At 44.2% G+C, this 26,536-nt stretch overlaps 1 protein-coding gene across 1 annotated transcript; it reads left to right on the forward strand.

Moving 5' to 3' along the window:
* Positions 1 to 470: 470 nt before the first annotated feature.
* On the forward strand, positions 471 to 20,916 carry LOC117367226 (leucine-rich repeat-containing protein 15-like). Its single transcript, XM_033959638.1, has 2 exons — positions 471 to 619; positions 16,988 to 20,916. The coding sequence occupies exon 2, from the start codon at positions 16,993 to 16,995 to the stop codon at positions 18,775 to 18,777; it is 1,785 nt and encodes a 594-aa protein (XP_033815529.1). The 5' UTR covers positions 471 to 619; positions 16,988 to 16,992; the 3' UTR covers positions 18,778 to 20,916.
* The last annotated feature ends 5,620 nt before the right edge of the window (positions 20,917 to 26,536 follow it).

Consider the following 26,536-nt stretch of genomic DNA (forward strand, 5'->3'; position numbering starts at 1 on the left):
GAAAGACAGTGATTTTAGATTCTTTTACCAATGTTTTCTCATTGGAAGAATTCAGCTGTAGAGAGGATATTGGTTAGTGTATGCTTCTGTAGCTGCCTTCTCACCGTCCCCTGGTGCCCAAACTTACTAACCCCACCCCTTCTCTGACCACAGAAAGAAACTTTTTTTCTAAGGATCCCTGGGTTTCTGATGGACAAAAAAAAGAAAAGAAATCCCTTCATTCATAGCTTCACATCCTGGAGCCTCAGATTCATCTAACTTTCAGCTGCATTAACCTCCTGCTCTGTCTTAGGCTGGTAAATGAATCTGGACTTTTGGTTTCTTGGGGGGTTCGACGGCTTCATAAGAGCCAAAGCAGTTTTCCACCAGAAAGCAAGAACTCTGAAGTTTTCAAGGGAGAGACTGCAAGAAATCAGACAGCATGAAAGGGGTTTTCTGCTTTGGAGTAAACTCATGACTTTTTAGCTCTTATCCTTTTTTTTTTTTTTAAGTTAACATATTTTGACACAAAGCTTTTGCTGATTTACCCATCAGGACTATTTAAATCGAGGGGAGGGGACATCCCCCTTCTGCCAGCTCCAGCCTGGACTGAACTCTTTCTGCTAAATAAGAACTTAAGGTAAAGTATTCACATTTGATTCCTTCGGACTTCTTTTTCACCTGCGAAATCTTTCAGGGCTACCCCTCCCCCATTTCGCTCTTGTATATTTAAGATTTAGAACATTTGCCATGTTCTAAACTTTGTAGCCCAGCGTTCCTTTATATTTTGTCTGAGGAGCTGAACTCAAAGATGTTTCCTCTCCCTTTCTTCTGTATATAAGCATGGGCAATTGAGACATCGTCTTCCTTTCTCAGGGCTGGTGGGGGCCCCGGCACACATCTGAGAGGTGCCCAAAGCCCATCCAACAAGCTGTATCTCCTGCAGCTTCAAGCAGGTGTTGAGCCCCCCTTTGGCAACTGCCCTCCTAGCCCCCAGCCCAGCCCTTCCTCCTGCGAGTCCTCGTATGTTGGCATATAATGGAGTTGAAAAAAAAATCCTTCAAGCTCAACCTTTCTGTGTGCATTTGGGAGATCAGGGATTTACACCCTAATGTCACTGGATTTTATTTGGATGGGTTGTTTATATACTAGGGGGTGCTGAAAAGGAAGATATGGCTCAATCAGTGATCCGAAACAATGTTAAAAACCTAGAATTTTGTTTCTGCAAATTGGCACTTAACGAAATAAGATAACGCTCTTTTCAGCTACAGGGGCAAAATAATGCTCAGAATTTAGAAAGTTGGTTGGTTGGCCTGAGAACTTTCCAGCACCCCCTTGTAAATCCGTGTTTTTATGTTTTATGCTGCAGCTAATAAAATTTGGAAACAATAAAAACCATATGATTAACCCCCCCCCTGAAATTAAATCTGCAGACTATCTGAGCAATCAAACCAAGCCCAATAAGAAAACAATATTTTCTCACTTATAGCATTAGGACTTTAAAGAGACAGTATTCAAGTGTTTAATTGTGTTTCTCTTGAGACGTCGCTAACTCCATTTTTTTGTGTTTCTGACCCCTTCTATGATTGGTTTTGTGCTGGTCTAAATACCATTTGAGCAGACAGCTCCCCAGCCTTTAAATGCCAGGACTAAGAGCTCTTTCATCTCTACCATTACATTGAAAGGGAAGAGAAGACATCTTTCAACATAATTGCTTTAGGATGTCTCAGACAGGATGATGAAAGGACCCGGATCGTAATAATAATCTTTTGGGGGTGCTGCATGAAAGTGCTTTCTGTAAACTGTATGTCTAGTCTAGGCGTAGTTTCTAATTTAGACCAAACTACTCCCTTTGAGCAAATTTCTGTCAGATGGAGAGAATTGAAACATTAGGTAAGAGAAACTGTGGTTTGGGATTTTTAAGGCAGCCCAAAGATTCAAAGCGGTGGAATAACATCACAGGTGAGCTACAGGCAAACGAGAGAACCCAGTAACTATTCAGCTGATTTAATAGACTGTTATTAAATTAAATTATTAATAGGGTTACCATATGGCTCCAGAAAAAGGACGTCTGGGTTTTACTTCCATTGCTTTCAGCAGAAGTAAAACCCGGATGTCTCAATCCGTCCTCCTTTTTCTGGAGCCATATGGTAACCCTATCAGTGCAGAGTTCTGGGTTTAGGAAGCAGGCATACAGACTCCGATTGCAAAGGTAGTCCACTTTGTTCATAAAAGCATTCTAATAAAGGGTATGGGGGGCCTCTCATATACTGACAGACTGAAAAAGCTGGGGCTTTTCTCCCTGGAAAAGCGACGACTCAGGGGAGACATGATAGAAACCTTCAAGATCATGAAGGGCATAGAAAAAGTGGACAGGGACAGATTTTTCAAACTATGGGGAACCACAAGTACAAGGGGGCACTTGGAGAAATTGAAAGGAGAAAGGTTTAGAACAAACGCCAGGAAGTTCTTTTTCACCCAGAGGGTGGTGGATACATGGAACGCGCTACCGGAGGATGTGATAAGCAGAAGTACGCTACAGGGCTTCAAAGAAGGTCTGGACAGGTACCTAGAGGACAAAGGGATTGAGGGGTTAAGATAGGAGTAGAGGTAAGGTTATAGGGACAGGATTAGAGGTAAATTATAAAATTAGTCAGAGACCACTGTTCAGGCAGTGGGCCTGATGGGCTGCCCCGAGAGCGGACTGCTGGGCAGGATGAACCTCTGGTCTGCCCCAGCGGAGGCAACTTCTTATGTTCTTATGTGTCCCCCACAAAAAAATTCCACAAGAAGAGGTGGTACCCCAAAAACGTGAACACCCTCTGTGGATGGATGACCAGCCGACAAATACTTTGGGGTCTCTTCATGCACAGTGGAGGCAAAGCCCCTAATGCTCAGAGCACCAGGCTGGCAACGGGGGACAGTCCTGGATTAACCATGAACTAAAATAAGCACATGCTTAGGGGGACATCAGAGTTTCCCCTCCCCAAGCTATCATGCTCTGAACTCGTTCATTGCCGTCTGCCACACCCATTATTCAACACGAATTTCAGCGTTTGTCTAATTGTTATAAATATATATGATGTTTAGTTGCATATAGTAATGAGATTTCTCAGCACTTACTGAGTTTTAATATCTTTTCAGTTTTGCAATGGGAAAGTGTTGTATAATTTATCTATTTCAAAAATGTATATACCGTTTAAAACTAAACATGCAAACAATCCTCGGAAAGAGATCATCGTGCGGATACTAGGGGTGTGCTAGCGTTTTTAGCGCACGCACAAAATTACTGCGCGCTAAACCACGCGGTACGCTTCTAGAATAACGCCAGCTCAATGGCGTTAAGGTCTAGTACACGCGGCATGCGCTATTCCGCGCGTTAAGGCCCTAACGCACCTTAGTAAAAGGAGCCCTAAAAATTGTGGATAGTTCTTCAATTTTACTAGAGAAATAAAAAAAGACATCTACAAATAACTGCGTCTTAAGTAGTTTTGTAAACCTGCCCTTTTCACAGCAATTTCGTATCAGATCCACCGAGGAGTTCCTTAACTTAACTCCTGCACAACAGAAAGTCCTTTTACCAGTCTCGACGAGTCTTGGATTTACAGACGTCCTCGGTAAAGCTAAATTCCCAGAACGCAAAGATCTTTTTGGTGTGTAGCTAAATATATCATTTTTAAACGATTCTGGGATGTTTCCATACAAGAATTGATGGCAAATCATCACTGCTTTATGCTATACTCTGAAGGCGACTGGAAGCCAATGCAATTTTTGGCGATGATCATATTTAGACAATCCCATTATCAATTGTGCTTCTGCGTTTTGTATAACCTGCAATGCAAGGCAAGTTACTTTCAGGAGCGTTGTAAGCTGTAAATGCATCTTGTGCGAAATGCCCTCCCCAGCCCCATCTACTTGCGTTACGTTGGCAAGAGAAAACAATGGATGGGGCAAAGGTTTGGCACCTCAGCTCCCCTCATGCCCTGTGTGGCAGCTCTGACAGCACATGGCCCTGGGTACAGTAGGTATTTCCGTGTCGCTGGAAGTGGAAGCCATGCAACCTAAGTTTGTATTTCAGGCAAAGCAGGGTTAAGTGACCTGCCCAAAATCAGTGGGATCTGACCCTGGCTTCCTTAAATCTTAACCCACTGCTCGAACCACTGGCTGCTCCTCCAGCCTGATCGGGTGTAGTAGTGGGTATTGAGAATTAAGAAGTAGGTATAAGAATTACCCATGCAGTCATGTTCTCATGGGGAGAGTGTGGCGCAGTGGTTAAAGCTACAGTCTCAGCAGCCTGAGGTTGTGGGTTCAAACCCACACTGCTCCTTATGACCCTGGGCCCCAGGTACACTAGATAGATTGTGAGCCCACCAGGGAAAAATGCTTGAGCACCTGAATAAATAAATAGTGTGAAGAGTTTCAGCCTCTGATAACCAGAGCTGGTATTGTGACATCATAATGCCTCATTCCACCAATAAGAGCCAACCTCATCAGTGATGTCACAATGACCTGATTGTCCTTTACTTGGGTCTCTTCTAATACATTTTGATTTCTAGAGTGGCGCAGTGGTTAAAGCTACAGCTTCAGCACCCTGAGGTTGTGGGTTCAAATCCACACTGCTCCTTGTGACTCTGAGCAAGTCACTTAATCCCCCCAACGCCCCAGGTACATTAGATAGATTGTGAGCCCACCAGGACAGACAGGGAAAAATGCTTGAGCACCTGAATAAATAGTGTGAAGAGTTTCAGCCTCTGATAACCAGAGCTGGTATTGTGACATCATAATGCCTCATTCCACCAATAAGAGCCAACCTCATCAGTGATGTCACAATGGCTTGATTGTCCTACACTTGGCTCACTTTGACTACATTTTGATTTCTAGAGTGGCGCAGTGGTTAAAGCTACAGCCTCAGCACCCGGAGGTTGTGGGTTCAAATCCACACTGCTCCTTGTGACTCTGAGCAAGTCAGTTAATCCCCCCCCATTGCCCCAGGTACACTAGATAGATTGTGAGCCCACCAAGAACCTGGATAAACCATTCTGAGCTCCCCTGGGAGAACAGTACTGGATTCAATTCTGATTATTCTTTACTTAAAATCACACAGGAAGTTTTCTTGAACTGACTGTTGTAGTGGTCTGTACAAGGCTTTTAATGCAACACTTTGAGCTGGGCTGACATCTCCTATGATTGGACGTGCCCTTATCTTTCTCCTCTTGGATTTCTTGGTGCAAGTCCACCTTATCATTCTTATTAACTTATCAGTAGACATCGAAAGGAGTTAAATTTGGCACACATTTGAAATCTGGGAACAGTAGTGCCAAGGGTGAAGCTTTTGGCAGAATGAGACAGTTGCTCCCGCGCCTGACCAGCGAGTGCTTGCAAAGTGGAATGGAAAACACCGCTGCCAGCTCTTTGAAAGAGTACTGGGAAACTGGCGTCTTTCTGCTCAGGAGGATATCACTAGGGGCTTGGCATTAGAGAATGACACGGTGACAAAATTCATCACCGTCCCCGTCCCCGCGGATAACCGCGGGAAACCATCTTCATGTCATTCTTTAAGGAGAGAGGGAAGAATCAGAGTATAATTGGGCACAACCACTGACCCGCAAGCTTTGCTTTGAAGAATGCTGAAATTGAGCAGCAACATTCCAGAGCAGATATTGTGATGTCATAATGCCTCATTCCACCAGTGCCTAAGAGCCAATCACATCAGTGATGTCACAGTGGCTTCATTATCCTTGGCTCACATAAGCACAGCCACTGACCCGCACGCTTTGCTCTGAAGAATGCTGGTGTAGAAGGACCGAGGTTGAAATAGACACTAGAAAATGACATGGGATTATTTCCCGCGGTTATCTGCGGGGACGGGGACGGTGATGAATTTTGTCACCGTGTCATTCTCTACTTGGCATCAACCTCGAGACCTGTGAGTTGTGACTGTGGCCACTTTCTATTTAGATCTGCAATAGGATCAAGATATTTAAATTGGAACAGGTTTGAAATGCACAGCAGTGGCTGCTGCAGTGTGTGGTTTTAACTGGTAAAATGTCAGCTCAGCAGTTTTCTGATCCAAGGCCAACCTCTTTCTTCCGTTCTCTTGCTTTCTTTCCTTGAGTAGTAATACAGCCAACATAAAATCAAGACGAGACTGTCTGACTGCCTGACTTTCCTTCTCCCAAAATGGCACCATTTTGTAGGCAATAAAAATGACAATTGTTACAGCCTGGACTAATATTTCATTCCAAATGGATGCTAAATTGCTTTCATTGGTACTGAAATTCAAAGCCACATGGTGTGAGGGGATCCAAACAACAGCTTCAGATGAAGACCAGAAGGGAGGGAGAAAAGAAAAGTTGGAATAAAATTGGTTTTTTTTTTTTTCTGGCCAGTTACAATTACGAAAACTGATGTACAGGGAGAGAAGTGATTTACCCAAGATTCGGACTAAAGTCACTAGAGCAGGGGTAGGCAATTCCGGTCCTCGAGAGCCAGAACCAGGTCAGGTTTTCAGGATATCCACAGTAAATATGCATGAGATAGATTTGCAGCTCAAGGAGGCAGTGCATGCAAATCCATCTCATACATATTCACGGTGGAGATCCTGAAAACCTGACCTGGCTCCGGCTCTCAAGGACCGGAATTGCCTACCCCTGGCCTAGAGAATGAGAAATAGAACAAATTCTCCAACTAACAGCTCTAAATTCTTTTTTTCGTCGCCATAATCCAATTTATTTATGTAATGGTACTTAATACATTAGCTCAGGGATCTCAAAGTCCCTCCTTGAGGGCCGCAATCCGGTCGGGTTTTCAGGATTTCCCCAATGAATATGCATGAGATCTATTTGCATGCACTGCTTTCATTGTATGCTAATAGATCTCATGCATACTGATTGGGGAAATCCGGAAAACCCCACTGGATTGCGGCCCTCGAGGAGGGACTTTGAGATCCCTGCATTGGCTGATACTCATGCTGATTGGTACATGGCACTTGAAACAAATTGTATAAATTAAGCTCTTAAAAAATAACATAAAATAAATAGATCCAGTGACGATTTGCCACGTAAAGCTCAGAACAATGATACGTTGAGTTCTGAGTGGTGACGTTGAGGGTCTGAGAAGATTGTGAATGAGGCTGCTATTTGAAATTAGGAAGAAGTTCCTATTTCTATGAAACTAGCCGTTTGATATATTTTTCATGCTACACACTTGATTCTCTAATCCTGGGCATTCATTGCAAGTCTTTCCGATGTGGACTAGCCATTGTGAGACCGATTATTTGTGGTGTGCTATCTAAGCTTGTCTATAATGCTGCTAGATGGGGAGGCAAAGTATTTGGGAAACAGGTTTTATTTGCTGGTGCACATGGTATGATAAAGGCTGAAATACTTGCATTTCGGCAAACTGAATGTGAAGTCTGTTTTTTCTGCCTCCTAATCATGTCAGCAAAGCATCTAAGTGCAGCCTTCTAGCCACAGTAATTGTGAGCTTACATTCCAGTGTGAGTCATGCATGGTGCTGCCAGAAGAGAAACCACATGGCGTGAAGCAGACTTTCCATGGCAGGAGCTCAGGACCATCGCTGGATGATTAGAAGCAAAGAGCAGAGACTAGGATCTAGCTGGTCTTCAGCAGGCTTTGGATTCTGCTCTGTGCAGAAAAATGGGTGGTATTAGACTAGGAGAAAGCAAAGTTTATTCTGAGGGAGGAAATGTGACCCAAAAGGGCCACCTTAGGACATGGTCTCAATATCTTTGTTAAGGAGCTTGAGGAAACAAGTTTCTACTTCAGTTATTATAGACATTGAAGGCCTTCTTATTTCATACATATCTAGGGCGACAAGAGGATACTTTATTTAATTTTCTATACCGTTCTCCCAGGGGAGCTCAGAATGGTTTACATCAGTGGTTCCCAAACCTGTCCTGGGGGACCCGCATCCAGTCAGGTTTTCAAGATATCCCTAATGAATATGCATGAGAGAGATTTGCATACCTGTCACTTCCATTATATGCAAATCTCTCTCATGTATATTCATTAGGGATATCTTGAAAACCTGACTGGCTGGGGGTCCCCCAGGACAGGTTTGGGAACCACTGGTTTACATGAATTTATTCAGGAACTCACAATCTATCTAATGTACCTGGGGCAATGGGGGAATTAAGTAATTTGCTCAGGGTCACAAGGAGCAGCATGGGTTTGAACCCACAACTTTGGGGTGCTGAGGCTGTAGCTTTAACCACTACGCCACTCTGGAAATAAAAATGTATTCGAAGTGAGCCAAGTAAAGAACAATCAAGCCATTGTGACATCACTGATGAGGTTGGCTCTTATTGGTGGAATGAGGCATTGTGACATCACAGTATCAACTCTGGTAACTTTTCACACTATTTATTTATTCAATTTTCTCTACTCTTCTCCCAGGAGAGCTCAGAATGGTTTACATGAATTTATTCAGGTGCTCAAGCATTTTTTTCCCTGTCTGTAACAGCAGGCTCACAATCTATCTAATGTACCTGGGGCAATGGGGGGATTAAGTGATTTGCCCAGGGCCACAAGGAGCAGTATGGGTTTGAACCCACAACTTTGGGGTGCTGAGGCTGTAGCTTTAACCACTGCACCACACTGGAGGGTGGCCAATGTTATACCGATTTTTTAAAAAAGTGCTTCAGGGGTGGTCCGGGAAATTACAGAATGGTAAGCCTGAGTTCAGTGACGGGCAAAATGGGACAGAGTCAGCATGGATTCAGCCAAGGGAGATCTTGCCTCACCAATTTGCTTGATTTCTATGAAGGTGGATAAAGGTAATCAGGTTGATGTAGGGTATCTAGATTTTTAGAAAGTTTTTGACTAAGCTCCTCATGAGAAGCTCCTGAGAAAATTAAATCACGGGATAGGAGGCAATGTGGATTAGGAATTGGTTATCAGATAGAAAACAGAGGGTAGGGTTAAATGGTCATTTTTCTCAGTGGAGGAGGGTAAATGGTGGAGTGCCACAGGGGTCTGTACTGGGACCGGTGCAATTTAACTTATTTATAAATGATCTGGAAATTGGAACTACGAGGGAGGTGATTAAATTTGCAGATGACGCTAAACGGTTCAAAGTTGTTAAAACGCATGTGGATTGTGAAAAATTGCAGGCGGACCTTAGGAAATTGGAAGACTTGGGCGTCCAAACAGCAGATGAAATTTAATGTGGACAAATGCAAAGTGATGCACATTGGGAAGAATAACCTGAATCACAGTTACCGGATGCTAGGGTCCACCTTGGGGGTTAGCGCCCAAGAAAAGGATCTGGGTGTCATCGTAGACAATACGATGAAATCTTCCACCTAATGTGCGGTGGCGGCCAAAAAAGCAAATAGGATGCTAGGAATTATTAAAAAAGGGATGGTTGACAAGACTAAGAATGTTATAATGCCCCTGTATTGCTCCATGGTGCGACCTCTTCTGGAGTACTGCGTTCAATTCTGGTCTCCTTATCTCAAGAAAGAAATATAAGGTTCAAAGAAGAGCGACCAAGATGATAAAGGAGATGGAACTCCTCTCGTATGAGGAAAGACTAAAATAGTTAGGGCTCTTTAGCTTGGAAAAGAGACGGCTGAGGGGAGATAGGATTGAAATCTACAAAATCCTGAGTGGAGTAGAACAGGTACAAGTGGATCGATTTTTCACTCCGTCAGAAATTACAAAGACTAGGGGACACTCGAAGTTACAGGGAAATACTTTTAAAACCAATAGGAGGAATTTTTTTTCACTCAGAGAATAGTTAAGCTCTGAAACGCGTTATCAGTGGATGTGGTAAGAGCGAATAATGTAGCTGGTTTTAAGAAAGGTTTGGACAAGTTCCTGGAGGAAAAGTCCATAGTCTCTTATTGAGAAAGACATGGGGGAAGCCACTGCTTGCCCTGTATCGGTAGCTTGGAATATTGCTACACCTTGGGTTTTGGCCAGGTACTAGTGACCTGGATTGGCCACCGTGAGAACGGGCTACTGGGCTTGATGGACCATTTGTCTGACCCAGTAAGGCTATTCTTATGTTATGTTCAACCTTATCAATGATGTCACAATGGCTCCTTTGTCCTGTACTTGGCTCACTTTTGCTACATTCTGATTTCTAGAAAGGTGCAGTGTGGAAAATAACACGGGGACAAATTTGTGTCCGTCCGTGCAATTTCCCCGTCCCGTCCCTGCAAGTTTTGTCATCCCTGACCCTGCTCCATTCCTGTAAGCTCTGCCTTATCCGCACAAGCCTCGAACACTTATGATTTTAAAGTGTTTGAGGCTTGTGCAGATGAGGGCGGAGCTTGCAGGAATGGTTCAGGGATAGGAAAGGAACTCACGGGGACGGGAAGGGAAAATGTGTTCCCACAGGGACAGGGAAAAATCTTATTTTTGCCAAAGATCTAATCATTCTGAGTCTATTTAAAAAACTTCTCACCACAGCACTTATTTGTGAACACAAATTGAGTGGGCTGTCTATAATTACACCTACAATTTTGACCATGTCGACAGAACTCATTGGCATATTATTAATACAGATTGGAGATGTAATTTGAATGTTGTCTCTCCAGGGAAAAAAGAGACTATTTGTTTTGGGAATGCTAAGAGGTAACATATTTGCTTTCAAACAATCATTAATACGGTCAAGTGCTGTTCTACTCCTTGTTTGTGTCAGCATAGCTATTGCTAGCATTCAGCATTTTCAGTTGGCATAACTAATGTCAGCGAAGGCCTATGGGAAATTATATCAATCTGACTCTGGCATGTGAATGCAGATAGACCCTGAGGGCAGGGAGACTGTTTTAAGTAGCCCTGATTAAATCATGATTAGCTAAAAGGTGTTAATGTCTGATTAAGAGGGTGCTTAGGACAATGGGTCCAGGTGCACAGATAACTAAAGTTAATCAGAAACTATTGTCAGAGACATACTGGAAATCACATATGACTTCAGCCTATTCTTCTCCTGTCTAGCATGTTTAAGTTCTGTTAAAGCTCAATAGATTCTGGTTTTTAGAATAAGTTTCCAAACTATAAAAGCCCCCTCGCAGCATCACCCCCTTCTCTTGGCTCTTGGCACTCTGGTCCTCTCTTGTTTCTCTTGAGCTCTCTCTTTCTCTGTCTATCTCTCTGTCTCTCCTTCTCTTTATCTATGGAACCCGAAACTTAGACCATCACCCCATCCCCCTTTCTCTCTCTCTGGCTCTCCTTAGAACTTCAGACTCTCTGTCTCTTTGCCTCTGAACTCTGTAAGGCAGGGAAACTGCTTTGCTCTCTACTTAATTGTAATGCTTATAAATATTGCTTTTCTGTAAGCCTATTTCTATAATATATTCTTTATGCAATCACCTCTGGCTGTGTTTCTTATTGGATTCTACTCCTGGTGAATCTTCAGTGAGGGAACTGGACCTGGGACCTGGCGTTTGTAAGGGCGCCTCTCACATAACCCCCACCAACCATACATTGCGGGGGCCTGACTAACAATCCTTACAGTTTGTAGAGTGGTACAGCACTCTGGGTCACAGGAAAGGATTTGGACTCATTTCACATAGTTCTTCATTAGTGTAGGGGGATGATAAAATCTAGAGCTGTCCTATCGGAAAAAAAGACTCAACCCATAAACAAAGGAAGAGGTTCTGGTAACAATCTGCTTCCCTCAAAGAACAAAGACTTTCTGTGAAGGTGGTAATGATCTCCAGAGAATAGCTTTCCTGTTTAGTAATGCTTCCATCAAGGGGTCTGGGCTGCACCTCATGATCCATAACCTATTCCATAAGTCAACAACTCTCTTGCAGGACCCCTCCGTTCACCCCGGTCCTTCCAGCTTGGTGGTGGAACATCTGGATCAGATTCTTATGGGTGTATCTTTCATTAAAGCAGGAAACGCTAACAGCATTTGGGGGACTCGGCTAGCCCAGATTGTCTTCTTAAATCATCTCAAAAAGAGAAAAGAGAGTAAAACTGCCAGGCACAAGCCGATCCTGCAGTCAGTGTACCATAAAATCAAATCACTTCTTGGGTTGCCTGGAAAGTCATCCGTACAGCCATGCTTTGGCTTCTTCCCCCCCTTCAATTTGGGTTTGTCTGACCACACCTCCTCTGAAACACAAATCACGGCACGCTGCCAGTGTTGATTTTAGCAAAATTATCGAAAAATTAAAACGCGGGTGCTATATCTTCCTTACGAGACATTTTGCTGATTGCCAGTGCAAAGCTGTAATCAAAGAAATTATAGACTGTCCTGGAGATTTTTTATCTCCCCCCCCCCCTCTCAAATGCTTCTTTGAACTGGTCATGAAATTTACAGTGTTATTTTGGATGCAGGACATTGAATTACACTGGATATTCTCTCTGTTACAAATACCTTGCAGTAACCAGCTAGAGCTGACATCCACACAAGAAAGGAGCTTCTGTATTGCAGTCACCCCAATACTGTAGACTGTAATCACTCCGATGCTCTGAATTGCAATCATCCTGATACTCAAACTGAAGTTATCCCAACACTCTAAACCAGCGAATCGCAAACTGTGTGCCGCGGTGAGATTCCGGGTGTGCCGCGGCGAGATACGAGCCCGTCGCTGCCGGCACAGTGTCTGCTCCCCTGGCAAAGGAGGGATTTCCAAAACCCAGCAGTTTGTCTGGGTTCTGGAAGGCCCCTGAGCTCAGGGCTGCATCTGGAGGGCTTCTGAGCATGCATGGACGTCAACGTGACGAAATCCATGCACATGCATGTGATGTCATCGGTCGACATCCGTACATACTTGGAGGCCCTCTAGACGCAGCCCTGAGTTCTAAACTGATAATCAAACTGAAGTTATCTCAATAGAGTACTCTGAACTGTAATTAGAGAATGACACAGGGACAAATTTTTCCCCATCCACCGGGAACTCATTTTCCCATCCCGTCCACGCGAGTTCTTCTGTCCCTGCCCCATTCCTGCAAGCTCCGTCCTCATCTGCACAAACCTCAAACCCTTTAAAATCATAAGTGTTCGAGATCTGTGGGAAGGGGTAAAACGCGGACCTCACGGATCTAAACCCGCACATCCTTAAAAATCTGAGGTCCGTGCCATTTGTAGTTAGTTTCTGGCTCTGACAGACCTCGGTGACAATTTAGCGCTGACGGATCTGTCTCAGCATAGGGAGGGAATAGTATTAGGATCTGTCAGCGCTAAAATGTCACTGAGGTCTGTCGGAGCCAGAAACTAGTGCTGGAGCGGCTCTAAAACGAATCCTTTAAACTGGTTTCCTGCAGCCCCAGAAAATCGGCTCTGACAGACCTCGGTGACAATTTAGCGCTGACGGATCCTATGCTGAGACGGATCCGTCAGCGCTAAATTGTCACCGAGGTCTGTCAGAGCCAGAAACTTAACTACAAGCGGCACGGACCTCAGATTTTTAAGGATGTGCGGGTTTAGATCCGCGAGGTCCATCAGGTCCGTGAGGTCCACGTTTTACCCCTTCCCGAGATCTGTGTGGTTAAAGGGCATAGAAAACCTCTCATATGCTAAGAGGCTGGAGAGGCTGGGGCTCTTTTCCCTGGAAAAGCGGAGACTTAGAGGGGATATGATAGAAACTTATAAGATCATGAAGGGCGGAGAGAAGGTGGAGAGGGACAGATTCTTCAGACTGGCGGGGGCAACAAAAACTAGAGGGCACTCAAAAAAATTGAGGGGAGATAGATTTAGAACAAATGCTAGGAAGTTCTTCTTCACCCAGAGGGTGGTGGACACTTGGAATGCGCTTCCAGAGGAGGTGGTTGAGCAGAGTACGATTTGGGGGTTTCAAAAAGGGATTGGACGAGTTCCTGAAGGGAAAGGGAATCCAGGGGTATAATGAGTAATAGATCGCTACAGGTCATTGACCTGGAGGGCCGCCGCGGGAGCGGACTGATGGGCGTGATGGACCTATGGTTTGACTCGGCAGAGGCAATGCTTATGTTCTTACAGGAATGGGGCAGGGACAGGGACAAAATTTGCAGGGACTGGGAAAAATTTGTCCCCGTGTCATTCTCTAACTGCAATCACCCCAATACTGTAGGCAGCAGTCAACCCTGTGTAGCAGAGGAATGCGATTGATGATATTACTCCAGTTCACCTGACCTGCTTTCCATTCTAGGGTTGTTCTTGCAGTCCATGAAACCCAGTAAATCTCTGCTTTTCCCTTCCCCTTTTTCACAGCTTTATTAGCAGTTTAATCCATTAAACCTCTTCTTCACTACCTCTAATGCTGCGCCTGCGTCTAACCTCCTGGAATCCCAGACTTCTGATTCTTTTTCCAGTTACTCGCAATGAATACGCCGTGGAGGCAGTTAATGCAAATTGATGTCCTGGACGTGCATTGCAGATATCCCAAAATCCTGACTGGAATGGGAGTGGGGGGGGGGGGGGAGGGAGCAGCAGGGACCTCCGTTTTAGATCGTGGAGGTCTTACGCCTGATGTAACCTGAGAGAGAGAGAACGCAGTACTTCTGACAAGCCAGGCGCAAATGAGTCCCAGAAGTGAGCCGTACCAGAAAGGATGAAATCAGCAGAAAAGGCGGGCGAGGAGCTGCTTAAATAAAATTTGATATTAAAACAACTGAAAGAGAGGGGATACAGGGAGGGGAAGACTGGGATGCAGTATTTTTGTGTACACCAGTGTAATCTACAGACTTTCAGCATAGGCAGGAGAGATCAGAGCCTATTCTATGACTTAAATATGCAACGGGAGGGCTCTGCCAGTGAGCCACACCTTCAGTCTGTCCCAGTATGGCAACTCTTATGTGAGCTGAGTATAGGACAATCAAGCCATTGTGACATCACTGCTGAAGTTGGCTCTTAGGCATTGGTGGAATGAGGCATTATGACATCACAATCTCAGCTCTGGAATGTTGCTGCTCTTTGGGTTTCTGCCAGGTACTTGGGACCTGGGTTAGCCACTGTTGGAAACAGGATCCTGGACTTGATGGATCTTCGGTCTGTCCCAATATGGCAACTCTTATGTGAGCTGAGTATAGGACAATCAAGCCATTGTGACATCACTGCTGAGTTTGGCTCTGAGGCATTAGTGGGATGAGGCATTATGACATCACAATCTCAGCTCTGGAATGTTGCTGGTCTTTGGGCTTCTGCCAGGTACTTGTAACCTGGGTTGGCCACAGAATACTGGGCTTGATGAAAGGAAATGGGGACTTGTGTGCTGCCTTTTTGTTGCTTTGGCATTTCAAAATTGACATTCAAAATGGTGAGCACTGGAAGATTATGAGCTCCTTTTATTAAGCCGCGCTAGCAGGGTTAACTTGTGTGACTTTTCATCATGCGCTAACCCCCGCACTGGCCTAAAAACTACCGCCTGCTCAAGAGGAGGCGGTAGCGGCTAGCGCGGCCAGTGGTTTAGCGCGCGGTATTACGCACGTTAAACCGCTAGCGCGCCTTTGTAAAAGGAGCCCTAAGTGACTTTTCCAGGGTCACAAGGAGCAGCACTGGGATTGGATCTCACAACCTCTGGGTGATAGTGAGCCACAGCCCTTCCTGTGGGATCTTGGTGCTCAGTAGTGCTGCACAGATTTGCACGAGGGCTTTTTTTGACCTATAAAGTGGAAATATTTCCTGATTAACTATAACAAAAGGGTTCTAAAACTCTCCTCTTCAAACCTGAAAAGTTTGAGCTGGTAACATTACTGATAATGCATGCTCTAAAAAAGCCCTTCAGCATGCATAAGGTAAATTACTTATAAATGTTTTATTGAAAAAAGACTTAATCAAATCATGTGATGCAATATATCCAAATATGTTTTATTGCTTGCTAATCTAATGCTTCCTGGAAGTGGCTGGGATCCTTTCACTAGCATGGATTCTACAGTTCCTAGGAGAATTACAGTAGACTCTCAGCTATCCAGCACTCATGGGGATGGGTGGACGCTGGATAACTGTAGTTGCTTGAGAGTTACTGTAAAAATAGTTTTGTCTCCCTTCCCACCTCACTCTATCATCCCCCACCTCCAGTTGTAGGTCCAGCGTCTGTTCTTCCCTTCTTTCTGGGTCACTTTCTCTCCCACTTTCTCTCCTCTCTTCCACTCTCTCTCCCCCTTCTCCCCTCTCCTTCCCTCCGTCCCTTACCTGAAGCAATAGAGCTGGTCCTGAAACCCCCCTCCCTCCCTCTATTCCCAAAGCAGTAGAGCTGGTCCTGACAACCCTCTCCCTCCCTCCATTCCCAAAGCAGTAGAGCCGGTCCTGACAACTCCCTCCCTCCCTCCATTCCCAAAGCAGTAGAGCCGGTCCTGACAACCCCCTCTCTCCCTCCATTCCCAAAGCAGTAGAGCCGGTCCTGACAACCCCCTCCCTCCCTCCTTTTTCTCCCGAAGCAGCAGAGCTGGTCCTAACAACCTCCTCCCTCCCTCTGTTCCCAAAGCAGCAGAGCTGGTCCTGACAATCCTCCCCCTCACTCACCTGAAGCAGTAGCAGCAGCCAGTGAGCAGAGGAAGTGCCGGTAAACAAGCAGCTTCTGACCAGCCCCAGCAGGGTCTTTTCTCTGTTGTTGATGCCTCAGGGGCTGGAAGGAGGGAGAGGGATGTTGGGTCAGGAGCACGACTTTGGATGTTGTCTGAGGAGTGTGGGAGACAATTTTGTATTTTTTGCTGACTATTTTTTTACTGGTTGGTTGAGAGTGCCGGTTAACGGAGAGCCTACTGTATATTATTTTTGGGTGTCATGAGAATCCTGTCTGTTGGGTGGTCTTCTAAACTTCTGCTCTTAATGACTTGTGATTCACAACTTGGTTTTGTTGAATTTATGTTTTGGGGAAAAGAACAAAGGAGCTGGTACAAACCAGTGAATTGACAAAGGGTTCCACACTGGCTGCATCTCATCTGTGGGGGGACAACGGTTGTATTATCTCTTTTCCAGCTGTGTTATGATTGTTTACTTTTTCCTGCAGCATTTTCTTTTTGGAATAATAGAAAGACAACTGCTAAATTCTTTATTGTATGTTTCTTGAGTCGTTAATAATACATCTTTCTTTTTTTTTTTTATTCAGTTATCATGGAGGGGAAGACCAGCTTATTTTTGCTTTCGTGGTTTCTTACCATTTCCTTGGTCTTCAGCGAATGCCCTAATGGATGCACTTGTCCTACATCAACTCAAGTGGACTGTTCTGGAGCAGCAATTACTGAGGTCTCAGACTTCATTCCAGAGAATACGAAAACACTGCAGATCTTCAATAGCCGAGTAACAGAGCTGACTGATTCTCCTTTCCAAAATCTGTCTGTGTTGGTCATTTTGAGAATTGAGAGAAACGAGCTCTCCCAAATCAGTTCCGGTGCATTTGATAGTTTAGTCAACCTCCGTTACCTTAGTCTTTCAAACAACAGGCTTCAAGAGCTACCCCATGGTCTCTTTAAAAATCTTGAGAGATTAACAACACTTCTGGTGGCCAATAATCAGCTTTCTCAGATCCATCCAACCGTCTTTACTCCTCTAAAAAATTTAATAGATCTTCAACTTTGGGGCAATAACCTGAAGTTCATTCCTCAGGGAATTTTTGATCAAATGCATAGCCTTCTCAAGTTAAACCTAGGGAAAAACAGCCTCACAAGTATACCTGCTAACTCTTTTGAAAAACTCGCTAAGCTCCAGGCCCTTCGTCTGTACGAAAATAAACTTAGAGAAATTCCTGAAGGTGCCTTTGCTAGGCTCGGAGATCTTACTGAGCTTGGATTACATCACAACCAGGTCAGACGATTACCGGCTGAGCTGTTTTCAAATAATCAAAATTTACAGAAATTATTTTTGTCCAACAATCTAATTTCAGCCCTACCCCGAGGGATTTTTGCTAATTTGCCTGAACTTTCCAGGTTAACTCTATTTGGAAATGCATTTGGAAAGATAACTGTAGGTGTTTTTGGACCAATGCAGAAGCTGAAAGAACTGTGGTTATATGACAATCAACTTCTGACCCTTCCAAATAATGTATTCAGCAATTTAACCCAACTACAGTTGCTTAGTTTGTCCAGGAACAAGATACACTCAATCTCTTCTAATGCTTTCAACGGCTTAAATGAACTCCTGGAACTGTCACTTCATACCAATGCTCTCACTAATTTGGAGGAAGAGGTTTTCAGTGGTTTGCCCAAACTACAAAATATCTCCCTTCAGAACAACAAGTTGAAATCTCTCCCTAGAAAACTTTTCAGAAAGCTAAGTGGTCTGAAGAACATACAGCTGCAAAATAATTCGTTAGGGAAGCTTCCACCAGGCTTCTTTGAACCTCTGGAACATCTGAACGAGGTTAAATTATATGACAACCCATGGAGATGTGATGCTGGTATCCATTTTCTCAAGAGATGGATTCTTCTAAATCAGCTTAAACTAGGGAATAGCAGTCAAGTAGTGTGCTCTGACCCACCTTTGTTAAGGGGTCAGCCCATTTCAGATTTAAATGATGACCCATCATCTCTTGGTACTGCTGCTACAACCATTAACGCTGATTCAGCAGTGCCTGAGGATATAGAAACGCCAGGTAGCACCACTTCCTATTCACAATCTTCTGGCAACCCAATGGATGAAACCTCACCGCTACTGCTTTTCGGAACAACTACGGAAGAGATTGAAAGTTCATTCGTAACAAAATCAAGCAGTTTACCTTCTCCTGAAGATGGCAGAAAAAGAGGGCTTTGGGGATTAACCAGCCTCCAGAGTGGGGTGGTCATTGCTGTGATCGTATTATGCTGTCTTGCTCTTTTATGTACATTAATAGTTTGTGGACTCTACAAAAGAAAGAAAAGCAGCCATGTAGAACTCAGAATGAAACAACCAAACGAAGCTTAATGTAGAGGCTGGATTCCATTCTAAAATGAATGAGAAGCAAATACATACATTGACGTGCTTGGGCGGTGGCTCCTTAGCCTTAGGGTCCCTTTCATCAGCCCAGTGACCCAAGGCCTTTACCAGTCAGGTCTACTTACAAATCTAGGATACCAAAACAAACGTATTTAATGGTGCATCTATAATGTGGTCATGTTTTAACGTTAAGTATATGTGTTTCTGGTTAGCAGTTGACCTCAAATTACTTAGGTCATGTACTGTAGCTGATGTAATATTATTTATATAGTATGATTTATGGGCTTATTGATCCAGGCATACCGATATAGCATTTAGCTTTGAAGGAAAAGAATCTGTTCTACTGTTTATCTATGATGTGCAATGATGTGGTTCTTTCCAATTCTTACCAGGGCCTCAATTTTGTGCACTTTCGTGGCTGTAAAGAAAAACAGCTCAGGCACCGTTGACTGGTTGTTGTTTTACAAAGTTGCTGAAACAGCCGCTAGAATGAAATTTAAGTGGTCAGAGCATTATGGTTGGGTGAAATAATGTATGTTGGATCCAAGTTTCCATAGTGGTACTGTGGATTGGCTCAACTAGGAGAAGCCAAATACCTTCCAGTCTTACACACATATAGTTCACAGCCATACTATGTTTGTGAACGTCTGTGATCACAGAACAAGGTCAAAATCTGCAAAAGAACCTCAATGTTCTTCTAGGGTACATGTGTTCTTCTTCCAATAGCACGAGCTTCATATCAGACTGCAGTGCACAGAACCTGGTGTGATGGAGGAGTGCGATGAGCCTGTCAAGTAGCAACCCACCAAATCAGTAGTCACGAAGGGTCTGACCACAAGTTTAGAAGTTGCTTTTCTTGCTGGCACAGAAGAAACTGAGTGGTGGGTTACTTCTGCAGAGACTCCGATTGCTCAGCTGCAGGACTGGATTCTGGGAAGGATGAGAATGGGGACAAGTGGTTAAGGGAGCAGACGCTGGGAAAGAGGAAAGAGGCAGGTCGGGAATGGATGCTGAGGGAGAAAGATGCATAGTGAGAGAGTGAACGCTGAGGAGGGAGCCGTGGCAAGTGGTTAGGAAGCAAAGGCTGTGGAAGAAGGCACAAGAGATGGAGAGACTGGATACTGGGGAAGGGGATGGTTGATTCAGGGGATAGGAAAGATGGGAGACTGATTTTGGAAAAGGGAGTAAGAGTTGGGGTAGAGGCTGGGCAGGATGGTAGGAGACAGTTACTGAACATAAGAAAGCAGGAAGCAGATACTGCGGAACTGAGGATGGTTGCCGGCTGAAGAGTAGAACCCGGGGAAGAAAGAAATGGATCGGTGGCAGAAATATAAGAATAGGAAGAATTGCATTATGAGAGCAATTTTCAAACTGCCCACATTGCTGAAAATGCATGCATGCATGCCTCCACTTTGAAAACTGCCTCAAGAAAGAGTAGCTAAAGACACCAGAATCCCAGCCCTAGCCCTGCCTCCAGGAATGCATCTTCCCCATGCTTGTAAAGTACACTCCCTGTGAAACACAATGTGTCTTTTCACCCTCATGCAGGGTTGACTATGTGGCTCATTTCCTTGGGTAAAATGCTAGTTTACCCCAGAAATGGCACCAGAAGAGGAGTCAAAGGGAAGGATAAGAGAGTGAAAAATGAAATAAAGAGGTAGGTTGACAGCAAAAGCGGGAGAAAATAGCAGGAGCAGGAGGAAGAGAAGAGATGAAGCTGAGGAAGATGGAGTCGTGGGGTCTTAGTGGCAGGAGTAGGGTGCAAACAGCTCACATGAGGTGCAGGAAAGCATGGGAGTCCTCCCCTCTCCAACCCACCCCGCAATCATCTGTAAAAGTGATGTGCATGAGGGGATACCTTGCCCTAATGGTCTCAAATATTCCTGATAATTTTGCTTATCTTGTTTTCTGCTTGTATGTTGTGCCATCTAATTTTCCATTGCGGAAAATGTCAGAGGTGTGTTGAGTAAGACTAGATCCATGTATTATTAACCAACTCGAACAACAAAAAAAAGGCAAAAGAGATGTCCTTTCAACCAAAGCAGTGTCTTTTATTTAGTTGCTTTGTTCCAACAAGGATCCAGGTTTCGGCATACACACATGCCTTCCTCAGGGGACACTGACAGCAAAATGAAAGTAAATAATCCAAGACCATGTGCAACTGGAGAGTTTTTTGCAAGCCCGAACCAGTAATGATTTTTCTTAAGATGTCTGGAACCAGCATCTCTTTTTGGAAACTGATTTTCTTTGCCCACAACAGGGAGTTTATACTGAAACCTTGTTGTCTAATCTCCAAACTCCACGGAGTTTCCAAAAAGAGGTGCTGATTCCAGACATCTTAAGAAAAATAATTACTGGTTCGGGCTTGCAAAACTCTCCAGTTGCACATGGTCTTGGATTATTTACTTTCATTTTGCTGTCAGTGTCCCCTGAAGAAGACATGGGTATACATTGATACCTGGATCCATGTTGGGAAAAAGCAACTAGAAAATAAAGACACTGTTGGTTGAAAGGACGTCTCTCTCTTGCCTTTTTTTGTTGTTCTGGTTCGATAGCAAGGCGAGATTTTCTCTGTTTTATTAACCAACTCACCTTACTTTCTGTGGGTTGGACTAGTGAGGACTGAAGCGAGTGAGGCCACGGCCTACTTGTCTGTTCCTTCTTAGCATTTGTACGTTTTCCCGAGTCATGTTTCATAGATAGTACCATGATTATAGCCACCTTCTTCTATCTAGGTTTGTATGTAAATGTATATTTCTGAAGGTCAGTATATTTGTGAAGGTCACTTATCTTTTCAGAATGCCCCCTGTCAATTTTGGCCTTGTGTTCCAACTGCCAAGAGCAATGTTGAGCAAAATTACTCAAAAGTATTCATGGGAGCTCTTTGATGGACACCAATTTCTTTATCAACAGGAAAAGCTGTAATATAATCAATTATAATCTAAAATCACTTTTTGGGTTTTTTTTTTTTTCTAAAACCTTATTCATGTATGGAAGGAAGATAGATGTGATTTGCATTACTTAAGAGTTGTATGAGTTGACCAACACAATGGGCTCCTTTTACGGTGTCAGGTCAAAAGCGCGCCGGGACAAAGGCGCGCCCAGACAATTGAGCGCAGCGCGCGCCGCCGCGCAGCTCTAAATTACTGTTTTTAGTGCTCCGATGGGGGTGTGTGGGGGGAACCCCCCACTTTACTTAATAGACATCGCGCCGCGTTGTGGGGGCGTTTTGGGGGGTGTGGGGGGTTGTAACCCCCCACATTTTACTGAAAACTTCACTTTTTCCCTGTTTTTAGGGAAAAAGTTCAGTTTACAGTAAAATGTGGAGGGTTACAACCCCCCAAGCCCCCCCTAACGCCGGCGCGATGTCTATTAAGTAAACTGGGGGGGGTTCCCCAACAAAACCCCCCGTCGGAGCCCCTAAAAACTGTAATTTAGAGCGGTGCGGTGGCGCGCGCTGCGCTCAATTGTCGGCGCGCGCTTTTGTCTTTCGCGCCGTTGTCTATGAACCCCTTTGACATTACATTACATTAGTGATTTCTATTCCGCCATTACCTTGCGGTTCAAGGCGGATTATATCCAAACTAAAACAAAAATTACATTCAAAATTTGAAGGAATAGAATAAGCGATGACATAGAATTTTTAAGGTAATATAATAATAATAATAATTTTATTTCTTATATACCGCTGTACCGTGAGGTTCTAAGCGGTTTACAGTAGAAACAGAAGAAATGCAATAATAAGATTAAGTAAGATGAAGAGAAAGTACTTAGAGTTCCCTGACTGACCCAAAGGCTCACATTCTTGCTAAAGTACTTGAGAAAAATAAATTAGTTAGGTTATAAACATAGAGTAGAAGAAGGTAGGAAAACAGTTCATAGGAAAATTAATTTCGAATACATTATACATTATATATTGTTCAAGGCGGAATACAAATTATAGGAATTACCAAAAGAATTGCGTAATAAAGATTATCTAGATAAATTACATAACAGTGATTCGTGTACATTAAATGGTGTGGTAGAGGATTCAATTTTGAGAATTACATATCAAGGGAATCAAGTGATAACAGAATATAGTGGAGATTATCAGTATATACGGTTTACAGATTGGAAGTTACCTAATAATGAAGTAAGAAATTTATTGGATAGTGTGGAAAATGTTATGGTAATATGTTGGGTAAAGAGTTACCAAAGGGAAGTGGAGGTCTTTAGGAAATAAGAATAGGGTGAAATTATGGGTTTTAGATAACGTTTGATAGATAAGAGTATTAGAGAGATCTAAGGGTAAATAGAGTGTTGGATATTGGGTTGGGATTGGTTGTGCTGGATAGGTTTTATGTGTTTTTTGAATGGTTTTAATGTCTCTCCTGAAGGCTTCGTAGTCTGTAGTCGAAGATAACAGAGGGGTGATTTGTCTGTCCAGTTTAGCTGCTTTGGAGGCTATTAGGTTGTCCTAAAGTTTTTTTCGTTTGACATCTTTGGATGATGGGTGAGTGAATAGTGAGTGGGGAGGCGCGCTAGCTTTTTAGCGCACGCACCGGATTAGCTCGCGCTATAGCCTAAAAACTACCGCCTGCTCAAGAGGAGGCGGTAGCCGCTAGCGCACGCGGCTTTTTAGCATGCGCTGTTCCGCGCGTTAAGGCCCTAACGCACCTTCGTAAAAGGAGCCCAGTGTCTCTGTAATTTACATTGAGGTAAATTGAGCAACTGACATGTAAAATCTTCCTGAATTCATCAGTGCTTTATGTAATTAGCAAATAAGCCGAAAACCCCCCACTTTTTTTTTTTTTTTTTTTTTGTAACTTCACATGGTGACGAGAAGAAAAAGAGGGTAAAATCACATGAACTTTTTGTACTCCAAAGATAAGCATTAATGGAGGCTGAACATCTGGAATTCATCTGAAGTTTCCTGCAGGAAGATAAGTGGCTGACTTCCATCGCATGTTCACAGATGATTTAACATGATGTCAGACAGACAACTTTCACATCATGTTTACATTATATGTCCTGCCACGGCTGAAAAATGTGACCCTTCACGTCTTCCCATTCGGCAACACATGTTGCTTCAGCAGCAGAAAAAAAAACGAGTTGAACAGGAGCCGTAGGAAATAAATTATTGTGAATAGACGCCACACCAGGGTTCTGTGATTGTGCCTTATCTTATTCTGTTTAATTCCAATCATTTTTGTAATATTTCCCATAGTCCCCAGAACTTGACGGTTAGGTCACCATATTTCTATTGTGTACTAGGGCTCTGATGGTTTCTATAAATTCTGTTCCTCTCGTTTAATTTTCCCTTGTTGTGACTTTCAGAGAAATGCATTTCTTTTTGCAGGTAATAGAGAAAATAATATGGAGGTCTTAACTAGCAATGTATAAAAGAAGGCAGGAAAGGTCCTGTCCCTTCATCTAGCTGCCAGCAGGAGTCTGGGCCTGGTTTTTTTTATTGATGACCAGGGCAGATTGAAGGCCCCCCTTCAGGGGAGCTGGATGTAAGGCAGGGGCTGCAGTCTGCACCTGCTCATATTTTCAGAGAGGCAACCACCGCTGACTTCTGGCTGTGCAGGAAAAGGGCAGCCGGAGGAAGCAGGACCAGACAGTGAATTGGTCCGTGTTCATGCTCTTTAAACCCTGCAGCACTATGATATTCCACACGGTTCAAAGCACATGGCTTCCTCCACCTCCAACACCCTTTCTGTGGAAAAGTATTGCCTGAAGTTTTATTGTTTATTGAAAGCTTCTATACAGTCAATTCAGAGCGGTTTAAATGAGCTTCTATAAAGGTGTTACAATACAGAGTTAGCGTTTTCTGAGTTGGTTCTCTTAAACCATAATCAATCCTTTTTCTAATTTCCACCTATAATATATAATCAATCTACCTGCTTATACATACCTACATATAATCCGCTATAATAAAACCCTTAGCGCGCATGCGCAGTAGGAGCCTTCGCCGGTTTGCGATGATTGCAGAGGTTTCCCCAGCAACGTTCCTGCCCTGATCTCTGACGCCGGCTGACTTCTGATGACGCCTCTCCTCACCCTTGGACCAGCAGCGCCAGCAGCCAAGGGGCATTTGCTAGGCCAGCCCACTTCGATAATGCGAAGCGGGACTGCCTAGCAAAAGCCCCGAGGCTGCCCGGCCTAGCGGATGCTGGACAGTGAGCAGGTAAGGGAGAACGGGTACTACTGGACAGGGGGGAGGTAAAAGGAACGGAGAAGGGCTACTGCTGGACAGGGGGAGCAGGGAAGGAGGTAAAAGGAATGGGGAAGGGGTAAAAGGAATGGAGAAGGGCTACTGCTGGACAGGGGGAGGTAAAAGAAAGGGAGAAGGGAAAACAGACAGGGGCAGAGAGAAAGAAAGAAAGAAAGAAATGGCTACACATCTATTCTAGCACCCATTAATGTAACGGGCTAAAAAACTAGTATATCATATATTCATATTATACCTTCTTATATACACATATTTAGTATCTTATACTGTGTTCATACTACTCCTATTTCAATTTGCACTTAGGGTCTGTGTTCATCTTGGAAGTACTAATGGCCTGATAAATCTAGTTATCTGTGCTATGTTACTCTTAAGTTGCAAGGAAGTAAAAGTAAGTGTGACACCAGGAAATACTTTCTAACAAAGTGGTGAATGCCTGCAATACCCTTTTCTGGGAGGTGGTGGCGACAAAACGGTGACAGAATTCAAAATCACTTAGGACAGATGGCGTAGCAAGGGTAAATGGTGCCCGGGGTGCTGGCACTCCTCCCCCGCTCTCTTCTCTGCCCCCTGCTCCTTCCCAACCCCAACCCCCGCCACACGTATGTCCTCTTCCCTTCCCCGTACTTTTTAATTTTCCAGGCAAGAGCAACAGCACGCACTTGCTGCCTGCGTCGTGTTGGCTATCCCTCTGAGGTCACTTCCTTGGTGCGGGGCCCGGAAGTGACATCATAGAACGGCGACACTGACGTAGGCAGCAAATTTGCAATGTTGCTCCCTTAGGGAAAATCAAAGAGGTATGAGGGATGAGAAGGGGTGCACATGTCCTACAGAGGGGGTTGAGAAGGAAGGAGGATGAAGACGGGCAGACCACCCCGCTTCAGTGGACACAGAGAATCTTTAGATAGAGGAAGGAGCAAACCAAAGTTAGATGAGCAGCACACTTTGAAGAAGGATTTGGATCGTAGGGATGTAAAATGCACAAAGGGGTAAGTACAACCCCAAGCAAAGGCCTAGAGGGATGCGTTGTGCACAGAGGGGCAGTTACAGTTCCCAAACAAGGGTGCAGAGTGGTACAATCTACATGGAGTGGCAGGTACAACTCCAGCTATTTTACTGAGCAGACTAGATGATTATAACGGTCCTTACCTGGGTCATTTACTATGTCACTGTGGGACTGGACAACAGGGGAGTATGGAGCTAGAGAGTTGCGCGGGGACAGAAATCCCACCCATCCCCGCCAGGATCCTCTCCGTCCCCACCTGTCCCCACCAGGATCCTCTCCATCCCCACCCGTCCCCACCAGGATCCTCTCCGTCCCTACCCTTCCCTTTCAGGATCCTCTCCATTCCCACCCATCCCCGTCAGGATCCTCTCCGTCTCAGTTCTTTCCTGGAGGCACAACTAGTTCTTCAAGATTACTACAAAGACCATATGTATGAGACAAATTTGAATATACTGGAGACCCATTAGATCCAAATCTATCTCCCCACCCCCAACATAAGAGCCAAATAAGCTAACTGGAGATAAAAATGT

This window comes from Geotrypetes seraphini, chromosome 9 (genome assembly GCF_902459505.1).
Source record: "Geotrypetes seraphini chromosome 9, aGeoSer1.1, whole genome shotgun sequence".
Lineage (NCBI taxonomy): Eukaryota > Metazoa > Chordata > Amphibia > Gymnophiona > Dermophiidae > Geotrypetes > Geotrypetes seraphini.